The sequence below is a fragment of the Pieris rapae genome, chromosome 5, assembly GCF_905147795.1.
Source record: "Pieris rapae chromosome 5, ilPieRapa1.1, whole genome shotgun sequence".
Classification (NCBI taxonomy): Eukaryota; Metazoa; Arthropoda; class Insecta; order Lepidoptera; family Pieridae; genus Pieris; species Pieris rapae.
In genome coordinates this window covers 443124-459260 of record NC_059513.1, presented here as the reverse complement: position 1 = coordinate 459260, position 16137 = coordinate 443124, and the positions used below count along the sequence as shown (strand labels likewise).

Below are 16137 nucleotides of genomic sequence, written 5' to 3'. Positions count from 1 at the left end.
AAAAACAATTATAAAAAGTGTAAAACATTATTCTCTGGTCATAATGTCTCTTAAAGTTGTCAACCAAAAAAGTCGATTGCCATCACAAGCTGTGCAAGCCTACAGTGTACGGATGACTGTAATTTCTACACAAATTAAATTGTGTTATTTTAGGATAGTCCATCCGAATTGTCCATCTTCCAGAGGTCAACACAGTCTTGCCGAGTTCAGATCACCTGTTCTCGATCGTATTTTCCATACCTTAATAGAATAGATCCATCTATTCTTAAAGCCTTGTTTTATGTTAAAAAAATATAAACGATTTTAAAACAAATGGTGACTTTCACCAGTATAATACGCAAAATAGAACTAATTTGAGTGTACGACAAACCAGGCTCCAGAAGATAAACCACTCAATATGGAAATTATTCGTTTTTATAACAAACTCCCAAGCGAAAATAAAGAATTATCACTAAATAATTTGAAAGCCCTCGTTAAAAGTAAATGAAGCGATTCACTAATCGTTATTTAAATTATTTTATAGACGTAAATTTTAAGTAAGTAGCCCATATTTATAATAATAGTCACTTTTGAAAATTGGTCATGATAAATGTTTTTATCATCCCTTTAATCCATAGACAATGACACATTATTTTTTGATTACTGAACGCAACCGTAACCAAGAAAAAAATTAGCACGCTGCCGCTGCCGCCACCATAGACAAACGGAGGGAGGAAGTTTGTGAGTGATCGATTTTACACCGGTCTTCGTTAAACTTCTCAACGACATTTCTCTTTGTTTCATACGCGTGTGTTTTATCAAAACAATAGAAACAAGGCCGCCGCGTGTGAATAAAATGGCGAACACGTTTCGCGGGGTGACGGTATCCACCGTCAACAATGACGGTGCTCTTACTTCGCGTTTTAATTTCGCTACAAACGTAAACGTGGATTATGACCCGCAAGGGCTTAGTGTTAAAGTAATACGTGCGGATCCTGTATTAGCTCAGGAAGTGCTTGAATTTCCTGTCCACAATCAAAGCGAGTGTTCACGGGTGGCTGGTCAATCTTATATTTTTACGATAGATAATGAAACGCTGTTCTTCAAGTTTGGTTCTGAAGGTGACTGTCAAAATTTCCATTTACTTGTTAGCAAGATTAAAGCGGGCAGATCGTCCTCTGTTTTCACGGTGCGAACAGAAGATTCGTCAGCGATGCAATATTTCCAGTTTTATGGTTACTTAAGTCAGCAGCAAAACATGATGCAGGACTATGTAAGAACAAGCACTTATCAGCGGGCTATATTGTCGAACATAAACGATTTCAAAAATAAAGTAATCCTCGATGTAGGTGCTGGATCAGGTATATTGTCATTCTTTGCTGCACAAGCTGGTGCCCGGAAAGTATATGCAGTAGAAGCTAGTAACATGGCACACCATGCTCAAGCATTAGTTCAAGCCAATGGACTTCATGATCGAATAACAGTTGTAGCTGGTAAAATTGAGGAAATTGAACTGCCTGAAAGTGTCGATATAATAATTTCTGAACCTATGGGCTATATGCTATACAATGAACGCATGTTAGAAACTTATCTTCATGCTAAAAAATGGTTGAAACCAAATGGTAACATGTATCCTACAAGGGGAGACTTACATATAGCTCCATTTACAGATGATGCTCTCTTTATGGAACAATATAATAAGGCCAATTTCTGGTACCAATCTTGTTTCCATGGGGTTGATTTGAGTGCCTTACGCACAGCTGCCATGAAAGAATATTTTAGACAGCCTATAGTTGATACATTTGATGTACGCATTTGTATGTCGAGATCTGTGAGACATGTGGTAGATTTCTTAAATGCTAATGAGACTGATTTGCATCGAATTGAAGTACCTTTCAGATTTGAATTGACACAGTCAGGAACTTGCCATGGCTTAGCATTTTGGTTTGATGTTCTATTTGCAGGAAGCACACAACATATTTGGCTGTCCACTGCACCTACAGAGCCATTAACTCACTGGTACCAAGTAAGATGTTTGCTTGAGACTCCTATTTTTGCTAAACAGGGACAAGCTTTAACTGGTCGAGTACTGCTATTGGCCAATAAAAGACAAAGCTATGATGTTACTATGGAGATTAGTTTGGAGGGAACCAACATTTCTTCTTCAAACACTTTGGACTTGAAAAATCCATACTTTAGATATACAGGTGCCCCAGCAGCTCCCCCTCCAGGGGTTAACACAACATCTCCAAGTGAAACTTACTGGAACTCTATTGAGTCAGCAGGTTCACTAAGTAATGGACAAGGTGTTATTTTGACAGATGGCACACAGCAGTTTTGCTCAACCCCAGATCAAACCATGGCCTATGCAGCTCATCCAAACATGATCAAAACAGTAATGTTACAAGAGGAGTTCATCAAGAGAATTGGAATAAGTCAAAACGGGGATATATAATCCGCGAAGTCGCGCCGTGCGCGCCTACGGGCTATAAGAAACCGTCGCAACCGGTTGTGAACAATCTTCCGTTCAAACTATAGTGTATAAGCGGACTTATTTATTTACAAAACATCACTGGACTTTCAATTTAAATTGTGTATTGGTTTAGTAGAGACGAACCGCCTTGCAAACTATCTGTAGAGATAGCTCTAACACGCATTACTAATCACTATATAGTGTAATAAATATAACACACCAGTGTTATTTTGGATGTAGCACTTTAGGCTGCGTTGTTTACAGTATATGACGCTTATTAGTAATTTAATGAAAACAATAATTATTGATTACCCTATGAACATTTTTTTTGTAAATAAATCTTTGCATGATGCAGAGTAAAATGGCCAAAAAGCGTCATAACTTGAGCTTTGGCAGCTCGTTTAGATTAAGATAATTAGTTTCAAGTACATCTTAGACTAAGCAATAAGTGCTAAAAATGCTTAATGTTGAATACTCAAGTATGAAATCATGTCATCATGTAGAAAGCTCATTTCTGAATTTTAAATTGTGGTGTTTTTGAGAATCTTCTGTCTGCCAATGGAAATATGAATGAGGATTAAGTCATTACTAATAAATTATGTAAATAGTTAGAATAGGATAATTTGTCAAAGTTTTGACATAATATAATCTGTTATATGATATGTGAATTGTCAGTATTGCTTTGTGTTCCATATGAATCAATATAGTAATATTATTATTTAATGTAACTGCATTTTGTATGTGAAAAGTGATATTGTAACCAGTGAAGCTACTAATGTAGCTATTTAACTTGACAACTATATTTTTCAGAAGAGAGACACAGAAAATAGGTACTTAGATCTAAGGAATGCATACACATTCTTTTCCGAATTGATTGGAGACCATTCTTATTTTGCTAATGTCAATGTAGTGTAATAATAATATTTACATCTTGCAAATATCATAATCATTGAAAATTTTAAAAATTAAGTCAGGAAAATAATGTTTTTTGGTTTATGATTAGTGTCATATATAAAATTGGCACTAATAAAAAGAATTTCAAAACTACAGCTACCTCATGATTTGGCAGACGGATTAGAATACAACAAATATTACATTACAATGTTTAGTATTGCCAATTGTTTGTATTTTGATCTCACTTGGCAATATCTCATTGAATCTACTTGAAATTGATAGAAACTTTTGTAATTTGTTTGACTTATCAATTATTAAATATGTCACAAACAGTTTTCATTTTATTCCATCCACATAATATCTACAGGACATTTGATTAAGGTATTAATGAAAATTAAATGTAGCCAATTTATAAATAGTCTTATTCAGTTTTAGGATAAGATAAAAACAACATAAAAATAATTATATATTTCATCTTGAAATTATAAACATGATAACATTGCGATTAAGTTCTGATTATAGCTTATCAGCTAAGCAAGAAGTACCATTTATTTACGACTCCTTCATAAAGATAAATACATTTATGAGATAAAAATTAAATCATAATTTCATCAGTAACCTAATATTATTTTACAGCAGAAAACCTAATGTTTCTTTCATAACAGTTATAATATAATCATTGTAAATCTAGATACTAGAAGATACAGATTCAGAATTTCACACCATAACCAAATCCAGACTACAATCAAACACAAAACCTATTCCTTCCATAGACAATATAAATAGTTTTTAGGCTAGTTGCAATCCCTCATAACCAAGTGAATCTGGGTCTGGGCATTCCATACGACTTTGGAGATGCTGAAGGGTATTATGGAAGTGCTTTGTTACTTGTTCCACTTCTTCACTCTGGTCCAGATTTGCTAACTCTTCACGGATCTTTTGAATTATCTGTTAAAATAAATACAATGGGATATTTACAAACCACTAAATTGCATTTATAACTAACTTTGTACTAATCGAATTTTAGATTTATTGATCAAATGTAGATGAGGCATGAATTAAAAAAAAAATTATTAAAAATACCTAAGAATTATAAGTGGAAAAACGATATAGTATTCTCTATATATATAAAATTATCATATTCCTCCGAAACGGCTCAACCGATTCTTATGAAATTGTTTATGCATATTCAGTAAGTCTGAGAATAGGCTACTATAATTCAAACCCTTAAGTGTTAATGAGTGTCCACCTCAATTTTTTTTAATTGGACATTTTTTTTTGTTACATTTAGACAGAACTACATACAACTCTTAATTTTCGCCCCTCTACGATCACCCCTATTTTAGTTACCCCTTTTATTATAGTAGATAGTTATTTTTATTGAAAAAAAAAATGTTTCCTAGAAATAATATTCATGGCAAAACGACGTTTGCGGGTCAGCTAGTAATATAGAAATTTAGGATTAAATATACTCATTACAGCTTGTATGAGGTTGGTGGTAAGCGCCTCACATCCTCTCTCTCTGAGCAGAACGTATCTTCCCAATAGTTCTGCCAACAGTTGTGCCTGTACGCCTCCGTCCATACATTGTTGGGCGACCTTCGCTGCCTTTTTGAGACATTCTAGAGCTCTCGTTTCTGCGTTGAGGGCCCACTTTAAACAGAATACATGATATATTTGAGCAGGAAAATCATAAGTCAGACAGCGTTCTTTCTATAAATATTGAAAAAAGCGAATTTCTCATCGTATTCTGAATAATAACGCTAACATATCAGAGCTGTCATTAACATATTATTATAAGCTGAGCATTCAGAATCAATGAGAACTTTTGATCTCGTTCGGCGAAATGCCGGTACGAACTAAGATATATTATTTTCACAAAAATATACTTTTATTTCTTTAATATAAAGACGATGTCCGTGTCCTTCTTAAACGTCAACGTACTCGCGAGCCAACTGTCATGGGCGGGCGAGGGTGTTCCTTGGCGGTGGTATCACTTACAATCAGTTGAGGCTCCTCCGATTGCCCTGTTTAAATAACTCATCGGACTAAAGTGACGTGACAGTTATCAAAATAGTATATTTCATTACAAGTGCGGAAAGCCTGGTGAGGGTGAAGGTGAGGGTTGACAGTCGGAACAAGTTGCAATGACGGTACCGCACGTGTACTGAACGACTATTTTTAATACAGTTGCGAAAAAATTAAGCAATTTAATTAAACTATTTGCTTTTTTTCTATTCTCTCTACGGAATAAATTTGTTGCACGTAGATATGTAGCGACTTATATGTTTCCGGTAAATTGTTCTCCGAAGCATTTTATGCAATTATACTGCGTTCGGGTGGTATTCATTCAAATAAAATATCGTCGAAATTACTCATTTTGTGCAACAAATAACTCAACTCGAAAGAACATTTTTGGAAAATAGCGCCAACCGCAAAGAATATGAGCAAAGCTTGATTTTTCTTTTCTTCACCCATTCTGGGTAGGCAAAGGGAACTTGGCCCATACAGCCAATTCTTCAGTAGACTATTTTTATTGAAAGAAAACCAAATCTAACTCATTGAGTCCAATCATTAAATCTGATATTTAAACAAATAGTAGCTTTTTTTTTAAATATTTGCATGAATCATAAAAACTTCTGTGATTTTTTTAGTAAAAACTTCATGGTTAGTTTTTTCTTAATTGATATGAAATGAAAAGAAACATAACCGAAGTTATTGAATCCAATTATTATAATATTTAGAAATCATATATCATAAAAACTTCTATGAATCTTTTTAATAAAACCTTCGTGGTTGGTTTTTTTTTTAATACACATTGTTTTGACAGTTGGCAAGGAAAACGCACGAGTGCGGGAATGGCAAAGAAAACGCACGAGTGTGTAATAGCCCACTTTCCGAACGCTATACCTCCCTGCAATATGCCACTTTTTGAGCAACTGTATTAAAAACTTAATTTAGCACTGCTTAGAAGTCCTACAATTCTTTTTCGCACAGCCTATAATGAGGTATAAATCCTTACCGGTTTCCCGTCCTTAGCCCCCTTCCAGAAGAGATGAGCACATAACGCAACAGCGCGACTCTGATCTGGCTTCTTGAGTAACTTACTAGCTGCCAATGCACACTGGTTCCGCATTGGTTCAGCGTTTTCTGCACCTAAAATTTTTTGTTGTCCTTGAGTTACAAAGAACTTAAAAGGAAATGCGATTTATTTTACATAAATTTCGAGCACAGCATCCGTGTTCAAGAGAGTTTTGACTAAGAATCATTTGATATAGAAAAAAGAGATCTCCGATTCTGTTTACAGCATTCAGCATTATGTGCCTTGACATAAAAATAAAATATTTTTATATGGAACATAAGATAGCCAAGTATCACTTATTCCGCGTCATTTGAACCTGTAGGCAATCTTACACATCAGCGAAGCAGACAAATGGTGTAGGCCGACAAAAAAAAGCCGGCGTAATAAAAACTCTCGGTTCTCTTGTAAAAAAGCAAATCATTAGACAACACTTATAGAAAACCAATTAATTAGAAGTAGCCTGTCTAGCAGCGAGATAATCGCTATATACAACCATCCAGTCCAAAGTCTGAGAGCCAGATTAACTTTGTGATGATATGATTTTTTAATAAGCAAGTTTTCTTCACTGTACGAGCGTGTACGACCTCAGAAACGAATGCCGCTGGCTGAACTAAGCCTGCTCTCTCTATATTCTTTATATAAGAAACTGTCTAAATCGCCCAAAGCTGCTTAAATATAAGATCAAAAGCCGTTTGCTTACATCTAGAATTCTAGACAAATCCTCCATGAGTAATTAATTATTTAAGCTTTGCCAATCAAACTTTCATTATAGTTCATACAAAAATTTAAAAAATTATGATAATTTAAGAATTATAAAAACCACACAACAACCAAAATGCTACTTTTTAAAGTCAATCATTGCTCGGGATATTCAACATTTTTACACTAAACATACAAAAAGTGCGGCTTTTAATAAACGCTGCGTGTTAATTACGGTACGCATTCCAAATAGAAGTTTAGTAACTTCTACTATAAAAAATAATAGACGAAGAATACAACACAGATATTTGTGGACACACAATGACATGTAAACAAATCATACAGGTATTGATTAAAAACTTACCAAAGCAATTGATCTGTTCAAAAGTGGCGATAATGAGCGTTATAGCGGCCAACTGCGCTTTGCTATCCGAAATCTCGTCTTCGTATAAGGTAAAAGCCTGCGAGAGATATTCATATGCGATCGTCTCATGGTTTGCGAAACCAATTTCGCTTATTGCCAGTGCCCCTTGCAGGTATAATCTAAGAAAACGAATATATTATTTAAATATAGGCCAATTTATTGAGGTAACGTAGTATATAAATAGTGTAAGATTTTAGATGTTTCTTATAATTTATTCATGTGGGATATGAACCAAAACTGCTCCAATGCAAATTTTTAATCTTAATTCTGTTAATTGTCTTAAAATTCATAAGATGCATAATTTAAAAATCCCGCCAAAAGTTGAGATGGCGTTGCACCAGTCGCCATTAAGTGGCATGTATAATATAATACACAAGGTTTAAGAATTCGTGTTCAGTTCAGTTCAATAATCGTTCTTGATTAAAAAAAATATATATTTCCATCAAAAACTATCTCCGACGAAATTTCACTAAAAGGCAGCACAGATTATATTTAAAAGTCATCCTTGATTCGACTAATCTATGACCGTTTTCTGTCACGTCCACAGATTATATAATCAATATATTATATTTTTTATAAATTTTAAATAATTGCATAGCATTTTATGTAATTGAAACATATTTTTTACGGATTACTTACAATAAAATTATGTTAAGTTTGGTCCATTAGTTCTTTCTCAAACCATAGTCATAGTTTGGAACTATGAGTATTTCTTAAAATAGCTAGTTAAGTTTTAGGTTTCTAATAAATATCAAAAATACCTTAGAGGCAGTTCAGCCAACTCAGCTTTAACCAGCATTCCGATGGTCTGATAGCAGAATTGGAAGATCTTCTGGCATTTCTTCTCCCACATTTCATCCTGGAACAAAATTAAAGTATTTATATCGTATTTCGCTACAAACCTATATAACGATATTGGAACATTTTATTTTATGCGGCCATCTGCGCGTGACACACATCGTCGTGAACACACAGAAACAGAGGTGCACAGTTTTGAGTGTAGAGAGAGAGACACACACACGGCTTTGAGTGCTCGACTTCAGGGCCGCTACGCCAACTATTGTCTATAAACGTGAAATTCAGGGTATTAAAATATTGATCGAACGATCGATTGATTGACCGAACAAAGAATGGTAACCATGAGAAGGCTGGTGGGGGCCCTATGTGTAAAGATGAGAATGGGGCCGGTCGGCCATAGAGATCAGAAAGCCCGGTAGAGGAAATAATAATCAAAAGGAGGATTATTCAGAAGACCACCTGACCATAAACACAATAGACTTTAATTGAGAGTTAACCGTAAAAAAAAACTTTTAAGTGGGTTATGGGGAATATAATTCAAAATATTAATAATTAACTATATATTGATTTGATTGATATATATATATGTATAAGTTATATTAATATCAGATAAATTATAACGTCAATAATGTATGACGTTTTGTATACGTTTCAACAGATTTATAATTACGACAGTCGAATTAATTTTTTAAACATAGATAAAAATAGCAAATTGTATAGTTCTATTTTGAAATACTTTTTATAATTAAACTTTTCATTTTATATTAATGATTTTTTTCTCAATTTTTTACCTGATCCTTAAGATCCTTGTAGATGAAGGCCAGTCTGTACGCGTGGAACACAATAGGTGGGAAAGTATGCTGAATGCGCTTGACGCCGCCGCCTTGAAGCGCTTTCCTCGCTGCACTCAGTATTTGATACTGCTGATCGGCCGAATCCGATTTGAAGTGATGTATAAGTCTAGAAAAGCACAGAAAAAATTATGGACTTTCAAGTGAGCGCCATGAGAAGGTGGATAGAAGATATAGAAGCCTCAGCTGGAAGCGAATTGAGAAAGAAAGCCGTGGATTTTAGCCAATTTTTTTTTTGTTATTTATAAAGTAAGACAAAAATCTTCTATTATTTAAAGCACCCGATGACCCAGGAACCGTACATGCCATATTTGGAGTTTTAATACTATAATAGCAAAATAATTGATTTAGATATTTCCTATATAATAGGGGGCAAACGGGCAGGAGGCTCACCTGTCAAGTGATATCGCCGCCCATGGGCACCGACAATACCAGAAGGCTTGCAAGTTGCCGGGTTTATAAGAATTTTGTATGCAGCCTCGACGTCTAATGTTTGTTTATACATACAATTTCTAAACACTATTGTATAACACATCTTCCCGGTCTGTCTCCAAGAGCGTCATAAATATATTACCTGGCCATGAGCCCCTGTTCTTCCACAAAGTCTTCAGTACTATTCTCTTCTACTTGAGCAGTTTGATCCTTCACCAACACATCGACCATTGAGAGTACTGAATCAACCTATAATTAAGAATTTATTAGTATATTTTTACTTTGACAGGCGAGATCCGGGGTTATTATGCGAGAACTAATCAACAAAGGAATAAAATTAAAGTTCCTATAAATAGCCATAACATAAAATGATAAATTCTATAATCTGGCTGCAACATAAGGCCAGAACAGACAAAATAAACAGAATACAATCATATACAAATTATATGAGCATTGAAAACCATAGATAAAAATATCATCAATTAATTTAAAAAAAGCATTCGCCTATTATCCACTTCTTTAAAATCACTGAACTAATTTCGATGAAATTTGAAATATTCCCTTGACAGGAATATAACTGAGTTTAACACTTGTGACTCGATAAAATATAAACAGCGTAAAGGGGCAAACGAGTCTATGGGACGCCAATACATCAGTCCTCAGCCAAGACATGGACACCAATTTTCGTAAGCGCGTTGCCGGCCTTTGAAAAGTGTTATTTTTTTAATTAACAGGACAACAGACAGACAACAGCTCAGTGTTAAGTGATACTGCCGCTCAGGGACACTCACTGATAGAAAGCTCGCAAGTGCGTATCCGGCCTTTTAAGAATTTGTATGCCCTTAAAGTACCCTAAGTCGAATTAGTTGGGAAATACTTCAGTCGGCAGCTGGTTCCACATAGTATTGGTGCGCGGCACAAATAAGAAACTTAGCTGCAGGTCCTAACTCTTATTCTGACATCTGAACTCTATGGTAAATGCGATAGAAGATGCAGAGAGATCCCACAAACTAATGGACAAGCACTAAACTATCTCCAATACTAACATCTTCCGGTGCAGACACCGTAGTATCGCTCTCTATAACATCCGTGATTAAATGCATAGCAATCATCAGCCTCCCAGCTTGATTCAGGCGATTGATGAGAGGCGCGTAGTTCTGGAGTTTGATCAGTGTTAAGATGTTCTTGTAATGGTCTGCCGGGAGCTTCAGAATCTTCATCAGCTCTTTGAACACTGGCGTGTTGTGTTCTATGTGGTTTTTGCCGCTGTAAATATTTAGATTGGTTATAATCTTTTTTTTATGTGACAAATTCTTATAATTATACATTATAAGTTAATATAATTAATTATCACTCACAGTAAGACCACTTTTAATGCATCGCACTTAATAAAATGGATACATTCACAACACAAATACACATGTTCAGACTCGGCCAAAAAGGTTTGACATGTCTGACATGTCAAAAATAGATAGCTGTCAGAATTCTACGGAATAAAAAATTTAGGCGTGTAATACAGTAGAAAGTAGGCGATTGAAAAGGGTGGCGGAAATTTTCTTGCCAGTTCTTCTTACCCGCTCTACGCCCTTGACTTGCGAACTGGTTGTAAATGTAAATTGACAATTAGTTTAATTTGCTTTTCTTGACTTTCATAAGGGGCCGTTCATAAACTACGTTCGCATACAAGGGGGGAGGGGTCTGGCAAAGTGTGACAAGATGTGACAAGGGGGGAGGGGGGGTATAGGGCAGCGTGACGTTCGCCGTTTATTACATGACATGAGCGCTCACAACGGGTTTCTTTGTTTTGAAAAGTGTGACACAGCGTGACAATGGGGGGGGGGGGGGAGGTGGTCAAAAAAAGCAGATTTCAGTGTGACGTATTTTATGAACGGCCCCTAAGTGTACATGTTTACCTATATGAATAAAGATATTTTGATTTGATTTGATTTGAGAAAAAATAAGAATACCTCGCCTGCTGAATATCAGTGCAGATCCTGTCGGTGTGAGCCAAAACACGGTCCACGTAACTAAGTTTGTCTGGGTGACAGCGCTGCGCCAACTTCAGTAAAGCCAGTTGGAGAGACAGCATGTCTTCGGGTGGCATGTCTGTGCGACTCTGATAAATAAATTGCATGAGTTAAGATCGGTGGCGATTGTTATTAAAAAAAAAGTGCGTGCGTACAAAGTACACAATTCAGAAGTGAAAGTAAAGTAAATTAATTATTACTAAGATAAAAACCCCAATAGATTATCATGTACCAATATATGATCACTCCATATATTTTAAAACATAAATAAATAAAAAATCTGCGTTTACTGCACCAGATGTTACGCACAGAATTTCTATCTAAAGTTCTAATATGTAACTACGAAACGAACACATCAACCAATAGCGTTTATTTTTTCTCGATCTCCCTTTCTCACTCTGTCTCAAACTGTCTCAATCGCTCTCTCCCTTTTCTTCGACAAAATCGCTGCACATCTTCGTGACAATCCGTAAAATGCTACCAACCAACCAGAAATTGAACTTACTTAAGGGTTAAATATACTGCCCAGATAATAGTCTTATAATACTATATCTTTGATCAATACCTATTTGATTATAATTCATTGTACCATATAAGAAAAAACATTTTGGAGTGGTTCATTAAAAAATATGCTTACCACTGTCATATAACAAGTATCTTAATTCAACACATACAAATAAAGATTATAATACCTGAGTAATAGCAGCGACTTGATCCGAGAAAACTTCAAACAATTGCACCTCTTCTTCTTTTCCATCTTCTAGAACCACGCTTAAGTTGACATTGCCTTCATTTCTCTGAAAATTATATATTTATGAGATTATAGAAAGTATATATACATTTTAATTAGTTTCCAGCTGTTTATAGTTGCACTACGAAACGGCTAGCCCATGGATAATGAAATTTTATAACAAGGTACATTTCAAACTGATTAGGATGACCAAAACAATTTTTTTTTATTGAGGATTAGCGTAATATTTTTTAAATTTATCGAAAAAGGCCTTTTTGGTATGAATAACAACAAGTTATTTAATTACTTACCTGACTAAACGCAGCCAGTCGCTCAATTAAAGCAATAATAATGTTCTTAATATTGACTCCAGGTTGTAGTTCTTCACACGATTTTAAAAATGGCTGCAGATTGGCCAGGTGGAACTCGTCAGGGAAAACCTGGAAATAGCGTAGATTGGAATTCCTATTCATATATTCTTTTTTCTTATTAATTAAGGTTGCCTGGAAGAGACTCCTCTAAAGCAAAAGCCTGTTGCCTTCCTTATTATTTAATTCAAACAAACAAACAAAAAATCATTTATTCATATAGGTAGCATAATGTACACTTTTATGAACTCCAAAAAAAAAAGAAATATATGTACATTAAATGAAATCATTTTAATTTTACATTTAATGCCAGTTCTCAAATGAAGGGGGTAGAACGGAAGAGAAGAACTGGCAATAAACTCTCCGCCACTCTTTTTGATCGTGATGAAGTTTTTTTTACACAATGTTTGTAAGTAGCTACAACCATTACACCATGTTCCATATGACATCTTGAGTAATAAAGATTTATAAAATAAATTAAAAACAAAATCCTATAGCATACAAAAACTAATAATGAAAACTTTTTGTCTACATAAACTCTGAGTAGTTGACCTTTGGACTTTAACTATAACAATTTAAAATTATTGATAATCTGTGTGTAAATTACATATTGACAGTAGACATTTGAACAATAAGATACAAGATAAGATAAATTATTTTCTAGTGTAAATAGGACATTAAAATTTAGTTAAGCTTATTTCGTTCTGCGGTAAACAATGACATAAAAGGGTTCAGAATATTTTTATAACATAAAATATATTATAATAAATCTAAGAATTTAATTCGAGCATTAGCCATTAATAAAGTATCTACTGATGTTACCGAATTAACAAGGATGCAATTACGGGTCAGACACCATAAGAAAAGGCACCAACCTGTATAATACACTCCATAAGATATTCCTGAGCTATCGCATCTCTGCAACTGACGACTTGTTCCAAAATCCCAGGCAACACGAGACGTCTGTAGTCATCCACTCCCACAGACTCCAATTGCGACAAACGAACCAAATTCGTCCCAACCAATATACGGAGCTCTGATCTTTCACGCTCGCGTCTTTCTTTATCTCTGAAAATGTATTGAATACTTTTTGTTCGCTTTGGTTTAGAAAATATATCCTTATTTTTTCTTGCAATAAAGTTATTCTATATTATTCAGTGATAATGTAGGATTCAAATGTTGAAATATTTTTTATCGGTCCTGTACTTTATGAGCCTATTCGTTCCTTTTCATAGTATTAATAATAAATTAATTAATTATTGTAGATAACAAATAATTTAAATATACCTTGAGTGACCCTGATGCTGCATTCGTACCCACAACTTGTTCATTTCAGCAAAATTCATCAGCACGAAGTCAATAGCATCACGTGCCTGATTTAACAAAGATATGACCATAAATAAATCTTTTAACAAACTGGAACCTAGGTACTGTATTTTAGTATGGTACTCAGTGTTTCAAAAAGACAGTAAATAAATATCATTATTCAAATAGTACCTTTACCCACAGATTCATTCAATACATATTCCAATACATTTTCAATGTATGGGAGGAGTCAGACTTAGCTAAATCTCAGTTCTTAATTATTTTTAAATTTCAATAACAGACAGACGGCTTTTGAGGTATGAAAAAGGTAATTTTGTACTTACCTTAAAATATTTTATATTCTATTAATTTTGGTAATGGGTAATACTATAAAATAACTTACGGTTCCCTCATTTTCATTTTGCGCTTCGGTTGTATCAGGTAGAATGTTTCTTGTGCACTGTAATAAATAGTTGCGCAAGAACAATCCCCGCAGTGGATGCTGTACACCACGACACATCTCAACAAGATCCTGGAATATGCATTCATACTATTTTATTCAGGCCCAAATTTATGACAATTTAATTAGTTGTTAAATTGTTGCACATTTAATATTTTGTTTTAATTTTTGTTTTAATAAATGTATTATCAAGGATGTAATTGTTTTATGATATCAAATTGGCATATTTTTAACAGAAATTTAACTCACCTTTAAAAGATCTCTTCTTAAGTTTGTATTGGTTTTAATATACACCAAGCCAACAGTGATTAACAAATACAGACGAGGAACAATGTTACCAGCATATTGAACCAATTCATACAAGTCAGCAACTTTACGCCCCTTTTGGAACTCTTCTAGAAGGTACAGTTCAAGGTGCCTAAGCTCATCAGTTATGGCCATATCTGTTTTTGTTCAGGATTATGTTGGTATACTTATTATATATACTTTGTGGTGATAAGATAGAACAACGGCTTTAATAGGAAATTTATAGTAATCATATACTCAGATCCAAACCTTTTTCAGTTTCAGTTATCATGTTTTATTTAATCTAAATATTGTCAGGATTCCTTAACCCACAAACACATTAAATAGTCAAAATCTAAATAATGATCTTCAATTTTCACATACATATATGTTAGGTGTATTAATCACTATGTAAACAAACTGTTTTTAAATTCTCTGTTGTGTACTTATTAAATTTAATTACAAAAGGATACATAGCTCATAGTAGCTCTTAGGAGACAGAAGGGATGTACGTAACTCTCCCAACATTGTAGAGGCATGCTTTAAAGCATCCATTAACTTTGATTTATCCAAGCATCTCTTCATTTGAAACGCCTAAAATGGAATTTGTTATTATTAATAACTGATAATTAACAGTGGTCATTTATAAGTTATCATTTCTATGTTTTATCATATAAAAATCAAACTGGTAACATTTGGTTGAGATAAATCAAAAAATAAAGCATTAAGCTAAGTCCAAGTAGATTAAACCTAAGTATATGCAGATTGAAAATAAGTAGTAGTAAATTAGAACATACTTGCACTTTAACTACATTCAAAGCTTCTTCCAGAAGCTTTTCTTGCTCTTCAACTGGTGAAGACTGGTTCGTCATTTCCCCCTGCAACTATTAAGTTTAATTAAGAAAAAAAATCTCCATAATTTAGATTACTACTCCAATAGATTGATGTAAGCGTACCTCTGTATTGTATATACGATATATGTCGAAAATTTTTGCGGATTTAATGCTCAATATTATATAAATATACCCTTATACTTCTACCCTACTTTAAAAAAGTAATAATTTGTAAATAATATGATGTAAAGACAAAATTATGAGTTTCGTTTGAAAAGTACACCCACATTAGTGTACACAGTACACTGTACACACTACACAGTAAAACACTCAAGACTTCAACTTTGACATTGACATTCGAATCAAAAATTGGTGTTTTTCCCATTACATGTTAGTGACTAATGACTATCATTAACGTCAATGCTTCACTTTGAATACAAAACATGATAGGAATTGCAAGATTAAAATTTACTAACAACATTGTCTCTTGTACTGTA

At 34.1% G+C, this 16137-nt stretch overlaps 2 protein-coding genes across 3 annotated transcripts; one reads left to right on the top strand and one right to left on the bottom strand.

The window, feature by feature from the left end:
* The first annotated feature begins 685 nt into the window (after positions 1-685).
* Positions 686-3678, top strand: LOC111000639 (histone-arginine methyltransferase CARMER). The gene has a single exon (XM_022270166.2). It carries the CDS (start codon positions 836-838, stop codon positions 2432-2434), a length of 1599 nt encoding a protein of 532 aa, XP_022125858.2. The 5' UTR covers positions 686-835; the 3' UTR covers positions 2435-3678.
* Positions 3679-3799: 121 nt separating this feature from the next.
* On the bottom strand, positions 3800-15957 carry LOC111000638 (vacuolar protein sorting-associated protein 35). 2 transcript variants are annotated; one of them, XM_022270164.2, is made up of 18 exons: positions 15764-15957; positions 15605-15691; positions 15281-15401; positions 14772-14965; positions 14466-14594; positions 14045-14130; positions 13633-13825; positions 12701-12829; positions 12352-12456; positions 11600-11748; positions 10679-10898; positions 9775-9881; positions 9141-9309; positions 8313-8410; positions 7492-7670; positions 6369-6502; positions 4826-4999; positions 3800-4294 (listed from the first exon to the last, which is right to left on the bottom strand). In XM_022270164.2, exons 2-18 carry the CDS (start codon positions 15677-15679, stop codon positions 4136-4138), a joined length of 2421 nt encoding a protein of 806 aa, XP_022125856.2. In that variant the 5' UTR covers positions 15680-15691; positions 15764-15957; the 3' UTR covers positions 3800-4135. The 2 variants fall into 2 exon arrangements, with proteins under 2 accessions (XP_022125856.2, XP_022125857.2); XM_022270165.2 differs by having other exon boundaries at positions 15605-15685.
* Positions 15958-16137: the final 180 nt, after the last annotated feature.